The sequence below is a fragment of the Lontra canadensis genome, unplaced genomic scaffold (assembly GCF_010015895.1).
Source record: "Lontra canadensis isolate GAN:19392208 unplaced genomic scaffold, GSC_riverotter_1.0 scaffold148, whole genome shotgun sequence".
In the NCBI taxonomy this organism is placed as follows: Eukaryota; Metazoa; Chordata; class Mammalia; order Carnivora; family Mustelidae; genus Lontra; species Lontra canadensis.
In genome coordinates, this window is record NW_022631142.1 from 2130865 (window position 1) to 2150384 (window position 19520).

Below are 19520 nucleotides of genomic sequence, written 5' to 3' on the forward strand. Positions count from 1 at the left end.
CGCTCACATGCCAGGCACTGCACATACCAAATTACCTCATTTCATATCTAGGATCGTGAAAGGTACGTTGAATGATCGATCACAAACCTCTATTTCTTAGACGAGGAAACAGGGGTTTAAAAAACGTGCCCACAATCTCCTTGGGACGGACCCTAGATTAAATTTAGGTTTGTCAGATTCTTTTTTCCTTCTTTTCTTTCTCCCTCCTGTCTTTTTCTTCAGCTCCAGTCTCTGTCTTGCGCGGGAACAGAAGAAGGGAGTGGCTTGGAAGCTCCGCTTCCCGCCGCCCTGGGAGCTGAAGAATCGCCCGCAGGAAGACCTGCGGCGGAAGAGGCGATGACGCTCCCCGCCCGGCGGGGGGGCTGGACCCTGCGAGCCGCTGGGGCGCCCGGGGCGGTGCCGAAGGCGGGCGCGCCCTCCCGTGGGCGGGGTCAGGGGCCGGAAGTGGCTCGGGGGACGGACGCGAGCTGGAGTGGAGTTCCTGACGCAGCGAATTGGGGACCTAGTGGGTGGCGGCCTCGTCTCTGTCCCCGCCAAGTCCTATCTCGCCGCCTCAGCCTCCCGGGACGATGGTGGCCCGCCTGCTGCTGCTGCGCGCCTGGCCCCGGGGCCCTGCAATTGGCCCGGGATCCCTATGTCGGCCCCTTAGCTCAGGCTCGGGGTCCCGCGAGTACCTGCAGCGCAGCATCGTGCCCACTATGCACTTCCAGGACAGCCTGCCCAGGTGAGCCCGGCCTCCCGGTCCCCGCCGCCCGCTGGGATCGGCCCCAGCCTTCACACCAGTCACTCACGACTCGTGCTGAACCCGCTCCCACCCCCCAAACACTTAACCTGGGACGCTGTTACAGCTCGGAATCTGGAAACCCTGTCACTTTGAAAATCTCCTGACACAGGAACCTCAGAACGTTTGCATTCCCTTCCAGAACGCCCCATTTCTCGCTCAGATTCTCCGTCTTGAGCCTTTTTCAGATTCTATCCAGTGACCCAACTCCCATCCAGATACCGAGGAGTCCCTCACAGTTCTTCCGGAAAAGTGCTCACCCTGCATATCTCCAGCACCACCCTTACCCTCCAGCTAGGGTGTCCCCTGAAGTACTTTCATGACTGCCCCTCCTCCCTGCCTAGAATATAGACAGGCCAATTCCTGATACATAGTAGTTACCCTCCCTCAACTTTTCCCAGCGCTCGGACCTTCTTCAAGCCTGTTGCTCAGCCCCACTCACCATGCCTCCAATACTCTGCTCTTTTAGCAGCCCATGGGTCACCCATCACACTCCTCAAGCACTCACCTTACCCTCCTCCGGCCTCAGCGCTCCAAGTCCTGTCTTCACCTGAGGGCCTTTCACCCCTTCCAAACCTTCCTCAACTACTGGCAAGGTTTCTCTCCCTAATATATCCTCCCCAACCCGCGATTAACTTATGCAGCTTCAACCCCCTCACAGAATTCTAGACACCACCCTCAGTGCCCCTCCCAAACTCTAATTCAGCTTAGATCCAGAAACCCCTCTCCCCCAATTTTTCTGTGTTCATCCTCACCTGAGCTACCCGCTCCTAACACTTTGCCCGGAGTTTCCTCTATTGGGAAAATAGTCCCAATAAATCATCCTCTCTTTTTCCCTCATGCGGTATTTTCTTTTCTTTTCCCACCTGGTATTGTCTTTAAGTCAACTTGCAGTTTTCCTAGTCTTTGAACTGCCACCCTTAATCTGAGCCTACCTGGGCTCCTTTTCCAAAGTTAGAAATTTCCTGAAATTCATTTACCCTCTAAAACCAGACTTTAACTTCTCTGCTCACTCACCGGTTAGTTCCTGGTGCCAAGTCCCAAAATTGTCTCAAAGACCCTTCTCACTTCCTTTCTCACCAAACTGCCACCAGGGATCTCCCAGTCCAGGGACTGGAGGCCGGGGCTTTTGTATCATAGGGGTCACCCCAGCTACTAGGTTGCTGTTTTCTCCACATCCAGCGACTGTGTAACCCACAGTCATCTTTGCCCACCCCCACCCTCTCAGAAATAGCATCTGAGGTGACACTTCTGAAATAACGGTGTGCAGACATCTAACGTGGACAAAAATGAGATTATCTAGCCCCAACCCCACTGCTTCAATTTGGCAGGAGGAAGGGAGGAAAACACGTTGCCTTTATGCCTGTGGGCGAAGTCTCCTTAACAGCCTACGGGTGAGCTGAGCCAGCCTGTATGTGGGGGAAAGGTGAGGAATGACAGAACCTGTCTTCACTTGCCAAGCCCAGGAGCATTTGACCTTCTGGCAGGCCTGCGCTCCACTCGGGTTTAAGATCAGAGGGATTTTCTCCATTTTAGAATCAGTAAGCTGGGAGTAATACTCAAGATCATTTTCTCCAACCTGCGACAACAAAAGTCTGTAGGAATTGCGCTACGAACAGTAGTACTGACTCATCACCCGTGTTTAACTTGGAACAAGGACCACCAGGCCTCCATTAGCTTAGCTGTAAACTGGTGGTTAGATAAGATGAGATTGCTTTTATCTCAGTTCGAGACAGGTGAAATGTATTATCTTTGGCATTCATTTTGATGTTCTGCTTGGTGAAAAACCCTGGCTTTGAAGTCTGGTAGAACTTGTTTTCAGAGTCTAGATGTGATACTTAGCAATTTCAGGCAAGTAACTTCTTTCAGCTACAGTTCTTACCAGCATGGGAATGAAACACTTCATGAATGAAACTTCATAGGGCTATTGTGAGCACAGAGTGAGGTAAGATGCCAAAAATAGGGAACTCTCCTAATTAGTTTTCCTGGGAAGGGCTAGTCTCTTTGTGGTAGTTCAACTGGATCTCCTTCCCTCCCTCTTCCTGTTCCTGTCATATCACTGCTGCCTTTTTTTTTTTTTTTTTTAAGATTTTATTTATTTGAGAGTGAGGGAAAGAGAGCAGGAGCCAGGGGAAGTGGCAGAGGGAGAAATAGGCTCTCCGGTGAGCAGGGAGCCTGATGCAGAACTCAATCCAGGACCCTGGGATTATGACCTGAGTTTAAGGCAGATGCTTAACCGAGCCAGCCACCCAGGCACCCCTATCCCTGTTGCCCTTTGGCCACTTTCGTCTGTGTACCCTTGCATGGTCATTTATTTGCTTTTTAAGTGTTAACGATTTTTTCTTTGCTCCTTTTTAGTGTGCTCAAATATGCATCATATAAAATTTAGCATTTCAACTATTTTTAGGTGTATAGTTCAGTTAGGCGTTATTTTTAAGGGCCATATTTATATACACTGAAGAGTTAACCTCAGAATATAAAACTGCAAGTCCTGGAGGGACAAAGGGTGGGCCAGCCTGACCCACTCATTCACATTATTAATTTGAGAAACATTTATTGGTGTGGATTTATTTTTATTTATTTTTTAAATTTTTATGTATTTGACAGACAGATCACAAGTAGGCAGAGAGGCAGGCAGAGAGAGAAGGAGAAGCAGGCTCCCCGCTGAGCGGAGAGCCCGATGCGGGGCTCGATCCCAGGACCCCGAGACCATGACCTGAGCCGAAGGCAGAGGCTTAACCCACTGAGCCACTCAGGTGCCCCTATTGGTGTGGATTCAGAGACCAAATTGGTCATGGTGAGGAGCACACCACACAGTGGGAAAGATTTGACAGATAAACAGGTAAAGATAAAATGTGATAAATGGGAAGCAGCATTTCATGATGGTTAAGCTTGTCATCCTGAAAAGAAAGAGCTACAACGGGAGGCAAATGAATGTTTATTTGGGATCAAAGAATCGCTATGTGGGGAGCACAAATTCAAGTAAATACCCAAATAGGGTTCCCACCTGTAGGGTGAAAGCAACAAGTTCTTATGAGGAAGAGAAAGGGGCAATTACATGAGTTGAATAAAAGTTGAGTTACATTACATGAGTTGAATAAAAGGGGGGAAATTGTTTTCTGTGCATGTTTACAAGTCAAACTACTCCCAGTTATACATTAACTGCTGACTTTTTTCTAGACAGTCCATAACCACCAGTCTTGTGATCAGGGTGTCTGTTCTTCCATGGACTTCTCAAACAATTGCTCAAAGACAATTGCCATTTTGTCCAGAAGGTTTCTGGCCAGTTCAAACAAGAGCAAGTAAGGCAGTTTCTCTACAGTGGCTGCTCCAACTCTATTTTAAAATGGCTCCAGTCCTGTCAGTTTTCCACAAGATCATGAGTCAGGAGTCAGATCTGATTTTTAATCCAACTCCACTTCAGACTAGCTGCATGGCTGTGAGCAGGTCATCTAACCTAAACACTGGGATGATAATGTTAACTTTTTCTCAGGATTGTTAGAATTAAATGCCCTGATATGAAGCACTTAGTACACATCTGGCACTTAGTGACAAGTACTCAGTTGATATTCAGAAGAACTGTAGCTGCATCAGGAATGTGTTTGCAGGTATGGGACATGCTTGGTGACAATTACTGTGTTATGTCTGTGTGCAGGTCAGGGTGACAGTGCCTGTGCGAGCAAGGGAAGCTTCACAGAGGAGGTGGCATTTGAGGACTTTGAAGATCCCTAAGTGAGAGGAGTGAAGGAAGGGTAGAGCAGCTCATGCCCAGGAACAGAAGCCTAAAAATACATGGCATGTTCAGAAATGTTGAGAAGTTTCTGGAGGGTCCAGCTCAAAGTCAAGAATCACCATTTGGGCCCTAAGTTATTAGAATTGGCTGGGTGTGTGTGTGTGTGTGTGTGTGCCCGCGTACACATGCGTGCTTGTGATGGGATCATGATTGGGGGCGGCCATTGTGTCTTTTAAAAAAATACCAGTCACCATTTTAGGCTTATAGTTGATTCATAATAAATGTCAATCTGTTTTTGTCTTTTAACCCCTAATCACTTTAGATGATAATTGGTGTTCCAGACAGAATGGGCAGAATTCAAATGGGAGGCTGGGGAGGCCAGAATTTCCAGAGTGTGGAGGATAACAGGGCCCCAGAGGCTCTTCCTTAACATAGATTGGCCTTATTTCAATGATAACTATATTGTGTACAAATACAAAAGGCTGTTTAGCAATGTTCTTTTCTTCTGTCTCTATAGCAGTTCATGTTCAGATGGGGATTCTCTGGATGGCAGGTGGGGAAACGGAACCCATGTGGTTCAGCGGGGCCTGCCAGGCCTCTCTCAGGGCCCCATCTCTACCCCCTTCAAGGCACCTGGTGCCTTACATTGCAGGGAGCACGAGGGGCTGCAGGTGTGTGTGGGCGTGGGAAACCACGTTTGGTGTTTTTTACAGAACTTCAAGGACATGAGGGGTGACCTCGCAACTTGATTTCTAAAGATTAGCGAATCAGTGTTGATTGTAAGGGGGCACTTACTGAAAAGCAGTAACTGGCCTTTGCGGGTAACAAGTTATAGAAACCCCACTTACATTGACTTAAGCAAACCGGAAGAGAGGGACTCACAGACCTGAAAAATCCAGGCTGAGTTAAGGGCTCATATGATGTCATCAAGACTCTTTGGCCTTTCCATTCAACCCTTTGCATTGCCGTGATTCCATTCTTAGGGAGGCTGTCTCCTTATGGTGACAAAATGGCAGCCACCACTTACGATATAGTTTACACCCTAGTCTCTTAGTGACCTCAACTAGTAGGGATTTCCCCTTCCTAACAGTTTAAAAAAAAAAAAAAATCCTGTAATTTTGTTTTATGGGTTCTTCCCTGTCTGAACCAGTACGCTGTAAGCCCACTCCAGGATCGGCTGGTAGGTCAGCTCCACGTGAATCAAAGGGGCTTTGAGTAGGAAGGAGCGCTGTTACCAGAAGAAGAGAGAACACGTGACGGGCAGGCAGAGCAACAGAAATGGTAAAATGCCATGCTTGGCACTGAGGGAGGGATGATGTGCTAGTTCCCTGGGGATATCAACAGTCTAGTGGCAGAGTTGGGATCTATAAGACTTGAGTCTTGAGTAGTGAATAAAATGTAGTATTTATTGAGTGCTTACTATGTGTCAGGTACTGTTCTAAGGTAGTGACATGAATTACCTCATTTAATCTGCACAGAACCTTAGGAGGTACATATTAATATTATCCCCATTTTATAGATGAGGACAATTACATAGAGGATGGGTAGTGTGCCCAAAGTCACAGAGCTGGGAATGAAGAAGCGTGATAAACCACCATGCAGTTGTGCGGGCTCGCCAGGGTGCGGAGCCACGTGACTCCTGAGGCTGCAGCCACAGAATTGTGGAGGGGCCTTGGAGACCCCCTCTTTAAGTTCCTTTGACTTATTGAAGACAAAACTGATGACTAGAGATGAGCTTTTTTTTAAAGATTTCATTTATTTATTTGACAGAGAGAGATCACAAGTAGACAGAGAGGTAGGCAGAGAGAGGGAGAAGCAGGCTCCCTGCTGAGCAAAGAGTCCGATGCGGGGCTCGATCCCAGGACCCCGAGACCACGACCTGTGCTGAAGGCAGAGGCTTTACCCACCGAGCCACCCAGGTGTCCCTAGAGATGAACTTCTTAAAAAAAATTTTTAACAGTTTTATCGAGATACTCTTCGCTTTTTAAAAGTATAAAAATTCAGAAATTTTTTTGTCTAATCAGAGTTGTGGGACTATCACCACTAGTTCATTCATTCCCTTCTGCACCCTCCCCCCAGAAAAAGACCACCTGCACAGTGACTGCACAGCAGCAGTCACTCCCCATCCCCCCTCCCACCCCTAGTAACCACTGATTTAATTTCTGAAAAGTGACTGACTTGTTTATAACTAAACTCAGGTTTGTCTGGCTTCAAGTTTTCCCTGTCCCTAGACAGAGTCGCTCTGCCTTTGGCAGGGTCACACTCCCTTGCGTTCCTTGCATTTTCTCCCTCAGTCCCTGCTTAGAGGAGCCTGTGGAAGTGTCAGAGTTGAAAGTATCAGAGCAAAGGGGCTCACTGACAGTGTACAGTCAGGAGAGGGCAGAGGACCCAGTCTTGAGAAAACATGCACTTTTAGGGCAAAAGGACATAATGAGGGAAAAGAGACTCAGAAGAAGATGATGAAAGAAACCAACAGGGCAGAAGAGAGAATAATTTCTAACTCCATCTTTGATGTCCTTCAGGACCTCATAGTTGGCTGTCTGGTGGGGGAGGGGGACATAACACATAACCCACTAAATGTGATAGAGCAGAATCAGGGATGGGGAGTGGGGGCAAGGAAGGAGTGATTAGTGCCTATTCTCTGTCAGCCCATGTGCCGGCGGAGGTTGGAGAAGAGGTTTTGAGGAAGGATCTTGGTAAGTGGCGAGCTCCCGTGTGTGTCACCGTAGTCATGAGAGCCAGCTCTGTGGTTCATCCCAGCTCTGCGTTCAGTGACATCGTGTTGATACCTTGAATTTGGCCTGGTAGGAGATGTCTAGAAATTGGTAACTTCTACAAACCAGGGCTTCACACCCCTGCCCACATGAGAGCTGGATTACTAATCCACCACCCCTTGGAGCAGCAAAGAGATGAGGATGGGGAGGAGGTGGTGCAATGGGCTTGGAGAGGAAAGAGGCCTGTTTAATGTTGATGCCAGGTGGTGAGAGCAGGAGGGTCCTGGGCCTTCCTAGAAGCTGAGGAGTGGCTTTTTTTGGAGAGAAATCTGAAAGCAAATAGTATTTTCAGAATAGTTAGATTTTAAGAAAGCTGAGGAGGTAGAAGTCCTAAGGAAGTTATAGAACATAGGGTAGTTTATTCAGAATGGATGGGGGTTCTGAAATCTAGTGGAGGGGCGCTGGGCTGGTTCAGTTGGAAGAGCATGTGACCCTTGATCTCCGGGTCATGAGTTCAAGCCCCATGTTGGGTGGAAATATTACTTAAATAAAAATTTAAAAAACTTAAAAAACAGGCGCCTGGGTGGCTCAGTTGATTAAGCATCTGCCTTTGGCTCAGGTCATGATCTTGGGGTCCTGGGATTGAGCCCCACATTGGGCTTCCTGCTCAGCGGGGAGCCTGCTTCCTCTTCCCCCCCGCTCGCTCTCTCCCTCTGCCCCTCCCCACTGCTCATTCTCTCTCTCTCTAGTAAATAAATAAAATCTTTAAAAAGAAACTTAAAAAATACATAAAAGATCTAGGGGGAATGGCTAGGGAAGAATAATAGCTAGTCAGGGCCAAACTGGAAGTCGCTGAGCTGATGGAAGGAAATAGAAAACACATCGCCAAGTTCTTGATACTGCTTCAGTTTGATCCCCTGGTAGCACAGTGAGCTATTATTTCACAAATGGATAAAGAAGGTGGCAAAGTGGTAAAAAATTTGCCCGAGATCACATGAATAGTAAGTGACAGTCCCGGGTGCAACGCAGATCTCTGGGATTCCAAAGGCTGTGAACTTCACCTTTCCATATGCTAGACATGTGGGTGATGAACTTGTGCTAGATGGAGCTGGAACTTGATAGGTAGGATTTCAGATGTCTCTGTGAGGCAGTTCCTCTCTCCATCTCCTGCCTAGGACATCAAGAAATTTGCCACCTATAACCCTCTAACTAGAAATGATGTGGTAGAGTTGTGAGTTAAGCCTGAGTCTCCATCTCAGTCTCTCTCTACTGTGCCAGTAGTTCTCACACTTTTTGCGTTTGATAAATCACTAAAATTATGGGGGAGAATATTGTTATTTCTTAAAATAAAGGACTGCCGTGAACCAGTAACTCATAACCATGGCCGTCATCTGCCAGAGAACTAGGTAATCCAGTGATGTGTTCGGTATTGCTATTTGGCATTTACACTGAAGTCATTTTATACAAGGCAAAAATGAAAACCTGCTAAATTTGGCATATTCTTTATCTTTTAAAAAAAAATTTATACAGAGGGATGTCTGGGTGGCTCAGTTGGTTACGTGTCCAATTCTTGGTTTCGGCTCAGGTCATGATCTCGAGGTTATGGGATCGAGTCCTGCCTTGGGGCTCGATGCTCAGTAGGGAGTCTGCTTCGGATTCTCTCTCCCTCTCCCTCTCATTCACTCTCTCTCAAAGAAATAAATAAAATCCTCTTTTTAAAAAAGATTTTATTTATTTATTTGAAAGAGAGAGAGAGAGAGAGAGAGCACAAGCAGAGGGAGTGGGAGAGGGAGAAGCAGGCTTCCCACTGAGCAGGGAGCCTGATGCGGGGCTCCATCCCAGGACCCTGGGATCATGACCTGAGCTGAAGGCAGACTCTTAACTGACTGAGCCACCCGGGTGCCCCAATAAATAAAATCTTTAAAAAAAATTTTATATAGAAAACAGGTGATTTACAAAAAACTGGTATCCATGAGAAAAAGTTTATACTTCTTTTATCCATACTTCCTTAATTTAGTTCCATTGAGAAAATTCTGTTTCTGTTTTATTAATAACCCCAAAATAAATAATCATCCTGAAAATGTGCTTTTCCCACTTCATGACTGTCTCTATTATGTAAAAGTGTTGAGAAAGGTAAGTAAGTAACTTCATAATTATGAGGTAGCTGAGGTAGTATTTGGGATTTGCTGTGTAAGTCCATGAATATAAGAGCAGTACTCGACCGTGTTAAAATGTTGTGAGTGATTACACAGTGCAGCCCAAGTCCATATCGGCTGTAAATAATGCAGATTATTTTTGACATCCTGTTTTTTATAAACATGCATTGAAAAATAAACTGAAGAATCACAGTATATCTTATAGTAAGGTTTTAAAGTATATTTTATGGATAACGTTCCAGTTTCCCGAAATGGCTGCCATATTTAGATATTTTGACTATATCGGTCTTAATTTTAAGTTGGCAGTGCTAACTTGGCAACTATGAGTATGTTTTGGTACAACAGGATTTATTGTTCAGTAAAATCACTGACATGAAAAAGCAAGTATGCCTCACTAGGCTGTCCATGTGTTTTCATCTTGCTGTGGACCAGTAACTCGTCACCATCGCTGTGGTTGGGAATGTGGTGGTAGAGAATGATGAGTAAGGAAGCAAACGGGAAAATCTGGTTCTCCAAGTAGGACTCTTGGTGAGTGGGTTTGGCTTGATGGTCGATCCCATATTTGGCTGGCCTTTGGACAGACCTGTGTTTCATTTCTGTATGATTCTCTGTCATAAAATGCCTAAGAAAATTTAAAAAGAGAACTTTCTTTTTTCATCTTGGGGGAGAAGAATGCAGTTATTCAAACTTCGAATAGAATTAAAATCAATGCCAGGACAGGGTTAGCAGAGGTATCATACTTGTGAGCAGGAAACAAGAATGCTTCGGGCAGCTTCTGCTTCCCCATTTTGAGTCTATTTGAGTATTTTGCTTGTAAAATTCATCATGAAGACATTAAAAAGTTCTTATTTTACTTAAAAAAAGTTATCATTGATATTTGCATTAGTAAATCGTATTCTGATTGGCCTGTGGCTTCCCATTTTTGGTTTTTGGGGGAAGGAAATTAATTATCCAGTAATTATGTATTAGTTTGGTTTATGAAGCTAACTGACTTCTTCCACATATTGTCACCCTTACACTTAACTTATTTTCTTCCCAGGCTGCCTATTCCCAAGCTTGAAGACACCATTAAGAGATACCTCTGTGCGCAGAAGCCTCTCTTAGATGATGACCAGTTCAGGTAAATGCTGAGACCCCCAGATGACTCTGGTTGGGTGGTTCAAGAGAGGCTGGCAAGTGCTAGTGGACAAGCTTCATCGGGAGTGTCTGTGATTTAGTCAGGTCTCCAGGGCCCTGGGACCTAGTCCTGACCTTTTTAAGTTCGAGAAATGGGTTTTTGCTCCGGAATGACTGAGCAGACCCTGGAGTGAGATTCTCTTTGACCAGACTCAACAGGCAATGGTTTCTAAGCCAGAATGCCGACTTTGTACTGTATCTTGTCAGGTGGACCTGGAGGCAGGCTGGCCCTGGTCATCGGCAGAGGGCATGTGCTCTTGGTAGGGAGTTCATTGAGGAGAGCATATGGCAGGCCGGAAGTTTGCTTGGTGAGCATGTGTACTGCGTTGGATAGTATACCTTGCAGATTCATTCCCTTCTTGGAACCATGTATGTGACTTTATTTGGAAATAGGATCACTGCATGTGTAATTATTTAAGGTAAGGTCATACTGGAGTAGGAGGGGTCTTAATCTGGTATAACTAGTGTCCTTTTGAGAAGAGAAGAGACACGACACGGCCATTGATGGCGGAGGCAGATTGGACTGTATCAGTAAACTAAGGAATGCCACGGACCGCTGGTGACACCAGAAACAAAGAGAACAGAGTCTCCCCTAGGGTCTTGAGGGAGAATATGCTCCTGCCAACACCTTGGCTTTGTACTTCCAAGAACTGTGAAAGAATAAATTTCTGTTGTCTTAAGCCGTGCAGTTTGTGGGTGTTATGGAAGTCCTAGGAAACTAATTCAGCATAGAATTGGACAGTAGTAGTGGATATTGTCAAAAGTGGGTTGCGTTAAGCTTTTATATCCCAGTGCAGTTCACGTGTTCCATATTGGAAGGTTTTGTACATTAAGTGGCATTGTTATTGGGATCACATCCTTCCCTGGGCAATGATGGGAAATGTAGATGGATTGTTCATGATCTAGTTCTCTAGTCCTCTGCTTTTAAATATTCTATATTAGTCACTTGAAGCTTCTCTTGACACGGTAATGATTTAATAGCTACCAGCTACTAAGTATTATGTTTCAAACTATCCTGAGTCCTTAGCTTAGAAGTATTTTTATCCTTGTAAGGTGGTATATTGTCCCTGTTTTACACATAAAGAAACCAAGACTCAGAGATGGAGTAACGTGTTCAGGGTCACATAGTTTGACGGTGACAACGCTAAAATTAAGACTCAGCTCTTCTGGATTCTAAGGCCCATCTCCTTTTCCTCATGCCAAGCTGCCTTCTAGATTACACATTGTTTTATGAGATGTTCATTGATCATCCCAATCAGTCATTTTAAGAAGATACCCTAAATTTATCTGTTTTGGATTGATTGCTGTTCTTCTGATCAGAGGGCCTTTCTGATCTCAGTCCTAGGTTCTAGGAACATGCTGCCGGGGACCCAAATCTTAGTGTAAGAGTTCTTGGCCATGAGTCTAGAAATCATGTATTCCCTGCCATGGATTGATCCTGTCTTTTCGTGAACATTTCAGGAAAACGGAACAGCATTGCAAGAGTTTTGAGAACGGGATTGGGAAGGAGCTGCACAAGCAGCTGGTTGCTCGGGACAAGCGGAATAGACACACGAGCTACATTTCTGGTAGGTGCGCCGGGCTGCGCGCGCGCTACTCCCCGAGCCCTCCATGGTGGACAGGAAGGCATCTTTTCTCCTGGTTTGGTCTCAGAATATTTTTGGTGAGATCAGCCCACTAGTGGAATGCCTCATCTGCTCTTTCTGAGGTAAACTTCAAGGCCAAGGGGGCTCCTCCTCCACTAAGATCTCACCTGAAGTTTGTCCTCAGGAGCAGTGTTTCGCCTTCTCTGCAGGTAGGACCCAGCAGAGCCTAATCACTGGTTCCATGAAAAGGATGCAGGATTAAATCCTGTGCCCCGTATGTGTCGCCCTGGATCCTTCACAGTCTGGCATAACTGCCCTTTCCAGCCTCATCTCTTGTATTACCCTGATACTCTCATGCCTGACAAAACTCGACAGCTCACCATTCCCTCAACCCTTTAGTCTTTCATTCTTCTGTGTCTTTGTCCATGTTGTTCCCTCTACCATTTTTTAGCCTAACAAATTCTTTAAGACCCAAGTATGTGGTTGCCATAGATGCTGGCAAGGGTTGGGGGGCATGGGGAACAAATTGGGTGAAAGAGGTCAAAAGGTACAAACTTCCAGTTAGAAAAGAAGGAAGTCATGGGGTAGAATATACAGCATTGTGGCTGTAGTTGATGATACTGTGTTATATATTTGAAAGTCGCTAAGAGTATAGGTCTTAAAAACTGTCATCACAAGAAAAGACAACTTTGTGACTCTGTGGTGACAGATATTAACTAGACCTATCATACTGATCATTGTATAATATATGAAGATACCGAATCATTGGGTTGTATACCTGAAAGTTGTAACATGTTTTATGTTAGCTGCATCTCAATTTTAAAAAGAAAAAAAAAAAACCACCCAGGTGGGATTTTTTTTTTTTTAAAGATTTTATTTATTTATTTGACAGAGAGAGAGATTACAAGTAAGCAGAGAGGCAGGCAGAGAGAGAGGGGGAAGCAGGCTCCCTGCTGAGCAGAGAGCCCCATGCGGGGCTCGATCCCAGGACCCTGAGATCATGACCTGAGCTGAAGGCAGAGGCTTAACCCACTGAGCCACCCAGGCGCCCCATGCACATAGTTTAAAGAATCAAAGAGTTCTACCAGGCTGGTCTGGAAAAATAGCAAGTTTCTGACCCTCCCCTGGTTTCCCACTCCTCACTTTCAGCTGCTCCCTCTTCTGACCTGTCCCCAAATCCCATGCCTGAACCACTGCGTCTTCGCTTGTTCAGTTGGAGGCATTATCTCTGACGTCTCACTGTGGAAGACCAGAATCGGGCAATCTGTCCTCTCCCTACCACGTGCACACGCGTAGACGTACAGGTCTCATTCCGTGATGACCACGGGGCTCACTTGTCATTTTGGTTTGCTCCATACTTAGTGTTTACACTATTAGGACCATATAAACACTACCGTCAGCTGAGCCGTGGAGCCTATTGAAATTGTTTTTCCTGTTCCTGTATGAACTTGTTTCCCCTGAAGTTAATAATTATTTGACAGACAGAGATCACAAGTAGGCAGAGAGGCAGGCAGAGAGAGGAGGAAGCAGGCTCCCTGCTGAACAGAGAGCCCGATGCGGGGCTTGATCCCAGGACCCTGGAATCATGACCTGAGCCGAAGGCAGAGGCTTAACCCACTGAGCCACCCAGGTACCCTAGGGGAAGATTTTTTTTTTCTTTTTTTAAGATTTTATTTATTTGACAGAGAGAGAGATCACAAGTAGGCAGAGAGGCAGGCAGAGAGAGAGAGGAGAGGAAGCAGGCTCCCTGTGGAGCAGAGAGCCCGATGCGGGGCTCTATCCCAGGACCCTGGGATCATGATGTAAGCTGAAGGCAGAGGCGTTAACCCACTGAGCCACCCAGGCGCCCTGGGGAAGTTTTTTTACACTCTTATATTCCTTCATAGTCTGTCTCCAAGGTGCTTTTTTCTTTCCTGTTTGTTTTGCCTTCTTTTCTTTCTTCAGATCCTTCGCATTCCTTCTCTGATGCTTGGATTAGAGTGAGATATTAAAAAGCTTTTGGAAGCTCTGTGGATGAGGGTGGAGCCAGGCCGTCCCAGCTTCACTGTAATGGGACCTGGCTACACCGTTTCTTTGGGGGGCCCCCCTAATGTTAATGTCTCTGGGTCAGACTCCCAGGAAAGGCTTTTCCATTTAACTGCCGGTTGCTACTGTTGAAGGAGTAGGGTAAGGGAAGAGGGCTTGCGATCTCAGCTGTGACTTCTGTCCCCCAGTTTTACTTTCTCCAGAGATGAAAACTTAAGTCTCCTACTGTGCAGGAAGGGAATCTGGGGAGTGGGAGTGGGGGTCTAATTAAATAGCCTTTCAACCACATTAAACAAGGCTGCCAATTCCTGAGCCCCCTGGGGTTCTTCTGTGAACATCATGTTATCTCCTGGCATTCTCGGCCACCGGCTCAGGCTTGGCGTTCTCGAGTCTGCCTTAGTCATTACCAGTTGTCTCAATGCTCTCCGAAGGCCAGTATTTGCCCTTGTCTCCTCTTTCATTCTCTTTGCCTTATAGCTCTTTAAAATTCTTTTACTGGAGGCGCCTGGGTGGCTCAGTGGGTTAAGCCGCTGCCTTCGGCTCAGGTCATGATCTCAGGGTCCTGGGATCGAGTCCCGCGTCGGGCTCTCTGCTCAGCGGGGGGCCTGCTTACCTCTCTCTCTCTCTGCCTGCCTCTCTATCTAGTTGTGATCTCTGTCTGTCAAGTAAATAAATCTTTAAAAAAAAAATTCTTTTACTGGAGGGATCAGAGACATAAATTCATGTCTTCTTTCATCAAATGGATCTTACCCCAGTACTTTTTCTCTTACCATTTCATTGTGTTACATCATGTTTTAATTCTGTTGGTGTCCTTCACCAGAGTTCATCCGAATCAGAGTCCTGGTCCTCTTCATCTCTCTATCCCCTAGAGAGGGCAGGGCCTGGGCAGGGCCTGGCGCAGCATGTTCTCAAGCAATGAAACGGAATGAGTAGACCAACAAATGAATAACAGATAAATGTGTGTCCATTAATCCTGTCCCCGGTGTTTTACATGTGAAAATTATTTCCTCCAGTGGGAGATGGTTTTTATTTGTAGACTTTATCCATGCTTGCTAATTTCAAAGGAACTTCCCCCGAAGACACATTTTCTGGTAAAACATTGCTTCTGGAGTTTTTACAGGTAAAGAGTCCACAGGAAGCAGAAGGCTAGTTTAGATGATCCCCATGAACTGACTGTTATTTCTAATTGCTTTTCGGACGTTTCTTAAGAGTGAGGGCACAAATGTACAGAGCATACAGAATGATGGTGAAGACTCTTCCCCACATGTGTGAATGTTGGCTCCAAGAGGAGATGAAACAAGAGAAACCTAAGGAAACGGGGTGGGAATGAACAACTATTCTGTTCGAGGTAAATGCAAGTGAGGTATTACTTTACTTCTTTTAAGAGTCAAGAAGGGAAACAGAATGAGGAAGAAAAAGCGATAAGCCTAGGGAAGTGCAAAGCCAAACCACAATGATACACCCACCGGAATGGCTCCAGTCAAAAGGACAGATGGTAGCACTGATAAATGTTGCCGAGGACATGGCGAGATTGGAACCCTCGTGCACTGCTGGTGCTAATGGTACAGCCACTTTGGAAAACAACCAGGCAGTTTCTCAAAAGGTTAAACTTAGACTTACCATGGTGTTCGAGCAATTCCACTTGTTTCCCCCAAGAGAATTGAGAATATCCATCCACACAAAAACTCGTACAAACCAGCATTATTCATAATAACCAAGAAGTGAGGTTGAGGTTTTTCTGCGTCTGATTGATTGTTTTTCTTTTCTCAAATTTTATTTTTAGGGACTGTGTTAACTTCTTATGATGTTCCCTTTTTACATTTTTTTATCTTTTAGAGCCCTGGTTTGATATGTACCTAACTGCTCGAGACTCTATCGTCTTGAACTTCAATCCATTCATGGCATTCAACCCTGACCCAAAGTCTGAGTATAATGACCAGCTCACCAGGGCCACCAACATGACTGTTTCTGCCGTCCGGTTTCTGAAGACTCTGCGGGCTGGTCTTTTGGAGCCAGAGGTTTTCCATTTGAACCCTGCCAAAAGTGACACTGATACCTTCAAGAGACTCATACGCTTTGTGCCTTCCTCCCTGTCCTGGTATGGGGCCTACCTGGTTAATGCTTATCCCCTGGATATGTCCCAGTATTTTCGGCTTTTCAGTTCAACTCGTTTACCCAGACGCACTCGGGATGAACTTATCACTGATGAGAAGGCCAGGCACCTCCTGGTCCTAAGAAAAGGACATTTCTATGTTTTCGATGTCCTGGATCACGACGGAAACATTGTGAGCGCCTCGGAAATCCAGGCTCACCTGAAGTACATTCTCTCAGACAACAGCCCGGCCCCCGAGTTTCCGCTGGCGTATCTGACCACTGAGCACCGAGACGTGTGGGCAGAGCTCAGGCGGAAGCTGGTGAATGGTGGCAATGAGGAGACGCTGAGGAAGGTGGACTCCGCTGTGTTCTGTCTCTGCCTAGATGACTTCCCCATCGAGGGCCTTGTCCACTTGTCTCACAGCATGCTACACGGTGACGGCACCAACCGCTGGTACGATAAGTCCTTTAACCTCATTATAGCCAAGGATGGCACTGCCGCCTTGCACTTCGAGCATGCTTGGGGCGATGGGGTGGCAGTGCTGAGGTTTTTGAATGAAGTGTTTAAAGACAGCACTCAGGCTCCTGCCATCAGCCCACAGAATCAGCCGGCCCGCACTGACTCCTCTGCGGCCGTGCAGAAAATTACCTTCAAGCTGAGCGATGCCCTCAAGACTGGCATCCGCACTGCGAAGGAGAGGTTTGATTCCATTGTGAAGACTCTCACCATCGACTTCATCCAGTTTCACAGAGGGGGCAAGGAGTTCTTGAAGAAGCAGAGGCTGAGTCCTGACTCGGTAGCCCAGCTGGCCTTCCAGATGGCCTTCCTGCGGCAGTATGGGCAGACCGTGGCCACCTACGAGTCCTGCAGCACTGCAGCCTTCAAGCACGGCCGCACCGAGACCATTAGGCCAGCCTCCGTCTTCACGAAGAGGTGTTCTGAGGCCTTTGTCAGGGAGCCCTCCCAACACAGCGTTGGCGAGCTTCAACAGATGATGGCTGAGTGCTCCAAGTATCACGGCCAGCTGACCAGAGAAGCCGCGATGGGTGAGCTGGGGGTGGGGAGACTGCCCTTGTGTCACGTTGCCCTCTGCTCTGGGGTAGGCCTCAGTAAGATCCTCCTCCGTGTCTGATTTCCACCACTTCACCAGTTCAGTCCGTCTGCCAACCCCCAGGTGGTGATTATTTTCTGCCCTAGCAGTCTGAATGGCCAGATTAGCCATTAGGGATCAGAATGTTCTTTACTTCTATACAGGGATAGAGAAATGGGTCTTAATTTATCCTCATTTAAAGTCACCTTTCAGCTGTGACACACAATTCTCTTCTGTTGTTTATTGGTAATCTGACTTGCTTTGGACAGGTCAGGGTTTCAAGGACTGCAGCCCCTTTTACTTTGCCTCACTTGGCGTGTGTTGGCTTCCTAGAAAGAAGCCATTTCAAAAGCTCTTCCCAAATCCAAGTGTCATCCATCCTTTGCCTCTCCATGGTAAAATTCGAGACCTGGAAAGGACCTGGAAGGTCACATAATTCCGTCTTTTCCTGCAACCAAAAGTCCTGGAAGGAAAAGAGATCTCTGTGACATTCTGGTCGGTAGGAAACTCGGGCCACGGGCTCCACATTACCCAACACGTGAGCAGTAAAGCTGAGATTAGAAACCTTGTCAAAACCCTTTCCATTTTGTTCCAGCAACTCAATCTTGTCTTTTACACTAGACTTAAACTTTGGATTTTATTTTAGTTTTTGAATCTATAGCTCTCTTGTATTTTTTTTTTTTTTGACTGACTAAACTGATTCAGTTTCAGAATTTTTAAAAATCATACTTTCATTTTAGGCTCAGCTGCAGAGGTTAGTGAGTTGGATGTGTGCGTAAGTAAGCAGACAGAGCCTTCTTCTACTCTCAAAGATGCTATGAAGGGGACTCCGACAACAGGCAGGGGGTTTTACTAGGATCCCTTTCCGTCCTGGGATTCTGAGACTCTGGTTTTCTATTTTTGTCTCGGACAGGCCAGGGCTTTGACCGACACTTATTTGCTCTGCGGTACCTGGCAGCAGCCAAGGGGATTGCTCTGCCTGAGCTCTACCTGGACCCGGCCTATGGGCAGATAAACCACAACATCCTGTCCACGAGCACCCTGAGCAGCCCAGCAGTGAACGTCGGTGGCTTTGCCCCTGTGGTCCCTGATGGCTTTGGCATTGGGTATGCTGTTCATGACAACTGGATAGGCTGCAACGTGTCCTCCTACCCAGGCCGCAATGCCCGGGAGTTTCTCCAATGTGTAGAGAAGGCCTTAGAAGACATATTTGATGTCATAAATGGCAAATGCATCAAAACTTAGCATCTGGATGGGTGAAAAGCCTTCATCGCTTCATTGACATAAAAATTGGAGCCTATTCTGTATATGAAGGAAACTAACCATGAGGTGCCTAGGCAGCCAGTGTTGTAAGGCTTGAGCTTTAAAATCATGGTTTTAAAGCTAAACATGTAATTGCCAAGTGGTACTAGATCACAACTAAAGAGAATGGGAGATTTCAGTTTTAAGGGCATTTGGTCAGGAGGTGGGATTTGGAAGGATAACTTAGGTGTAGCTGTTGTTGAAACAGAAATAAAATTTAATTGTTGCTTGGCAATGGTTCCTTTTAGTTGCTGTTGTTGTTCAGCCTAATTTCCTAATCCCTACAAAGAACTTTCTAACATTAGGTTCGGTAAGTTCAGGTAACAGTAAGTTCCCACTGGTTCCTGGTTTTTTGGGTGAGGTGGGAAGTGCTGTTTCATCCTCCCTATTAACTTCTCTCTCTCCTGGGACATCCTTTGTAAAAATCCTCTTCATTTTTCTGGAAAGTGCTGGTGCTTGATTCTGATAGTCCTGCAGCAGTAAAAGGTATTCCTGTGGATTTGGGGAATACTATTTGACTATCCAGCCAAATGAAGATTTATAATTGGTGTGTATTTAATCAGTTGAATCTTTCCTGCCATCTATGGCCTAATGTACACATGACTACTCTACATTTCGGACTTGAAATCTCTGGTTTTGAGTGAACACAGAATTTTTGTTAACAGTCTGTTGTTGAACACTGCTGTAACATGAAGGGTGTTTGGTTCTGTTCTGTCTTGGGTTTTTGAAAAGGAAGGGTTTTTGTTTGTGTTTAATTTTAGCTGTGTTTATGGTGGGTCGCCCAGGGGCTTACTGGACATCGGGATTTGAATTCTGATATGAGCCAGTGACAAAGCACTTGCAGTGCATCATCTCAGTTCCC

General features: G+C 46.1%; 1 protein-coding gene across 2 annotated transcripts; it reads left to right on the plus strand.

Annotated features, from left to right (window-relative positions):
* The first annotated feature begins 545 nt into the window (after positions 1–545).
* CPT2 (carnitine palmitoyltransferase 2) lies at positions 546–18893 on the plus strand. Of its 2 annotated transcripts, XM_032844212.1 has the most exons (5): positions 546–724; positions 10424–10504; positions 12022–12128; positions 16008–17312; positions 18270–18893. In XM_032844212.1, the coding sequence occupies exons 1-5, from the start codon at positions 570–572 to the stop codon at positions 18599–18601; spliced, it is 1980 nt and encodes a 659-aa protein (XP_032700103.1). In that variant the 5' UTR covers positions 546–569; the 3' UTR covers positions 18602–18893. The 2 variants fall into 2 exon arrangements, with proteins under 2 accessions (XP_032700103.1, XP_032700104.1); XM_032844213.1 differs by lacking the exon at positions 12022–12128 and having other exon boundaries at positions 612–724.
* Positions 18894–19520: the final 627 nt, after the last annotated feature.

Coding starts and splice junctions, on each gene's coding strand:
- CPT2 (XM_032844212.1), top strand. CDS start 570: ATGGTGGCCCGCCTGCTGCTGCTGCGCGCCTGGCCCCGGGGCCCTGCA. Junction 725..10,423: donor TTCCAGGACAGCCTGCCCAG/GTGAGCCCGGCC, acceptor TTTTCTTCCCAG/GCTGCCTATTCCCAAGCTTG. Junction 10,505..12,021: donor TTAGATGATGACCAGTTCAG/GTAAATGCTGAG, acceptor TGAACATTTCAG/GAAAACGGAACAGCATTGCA.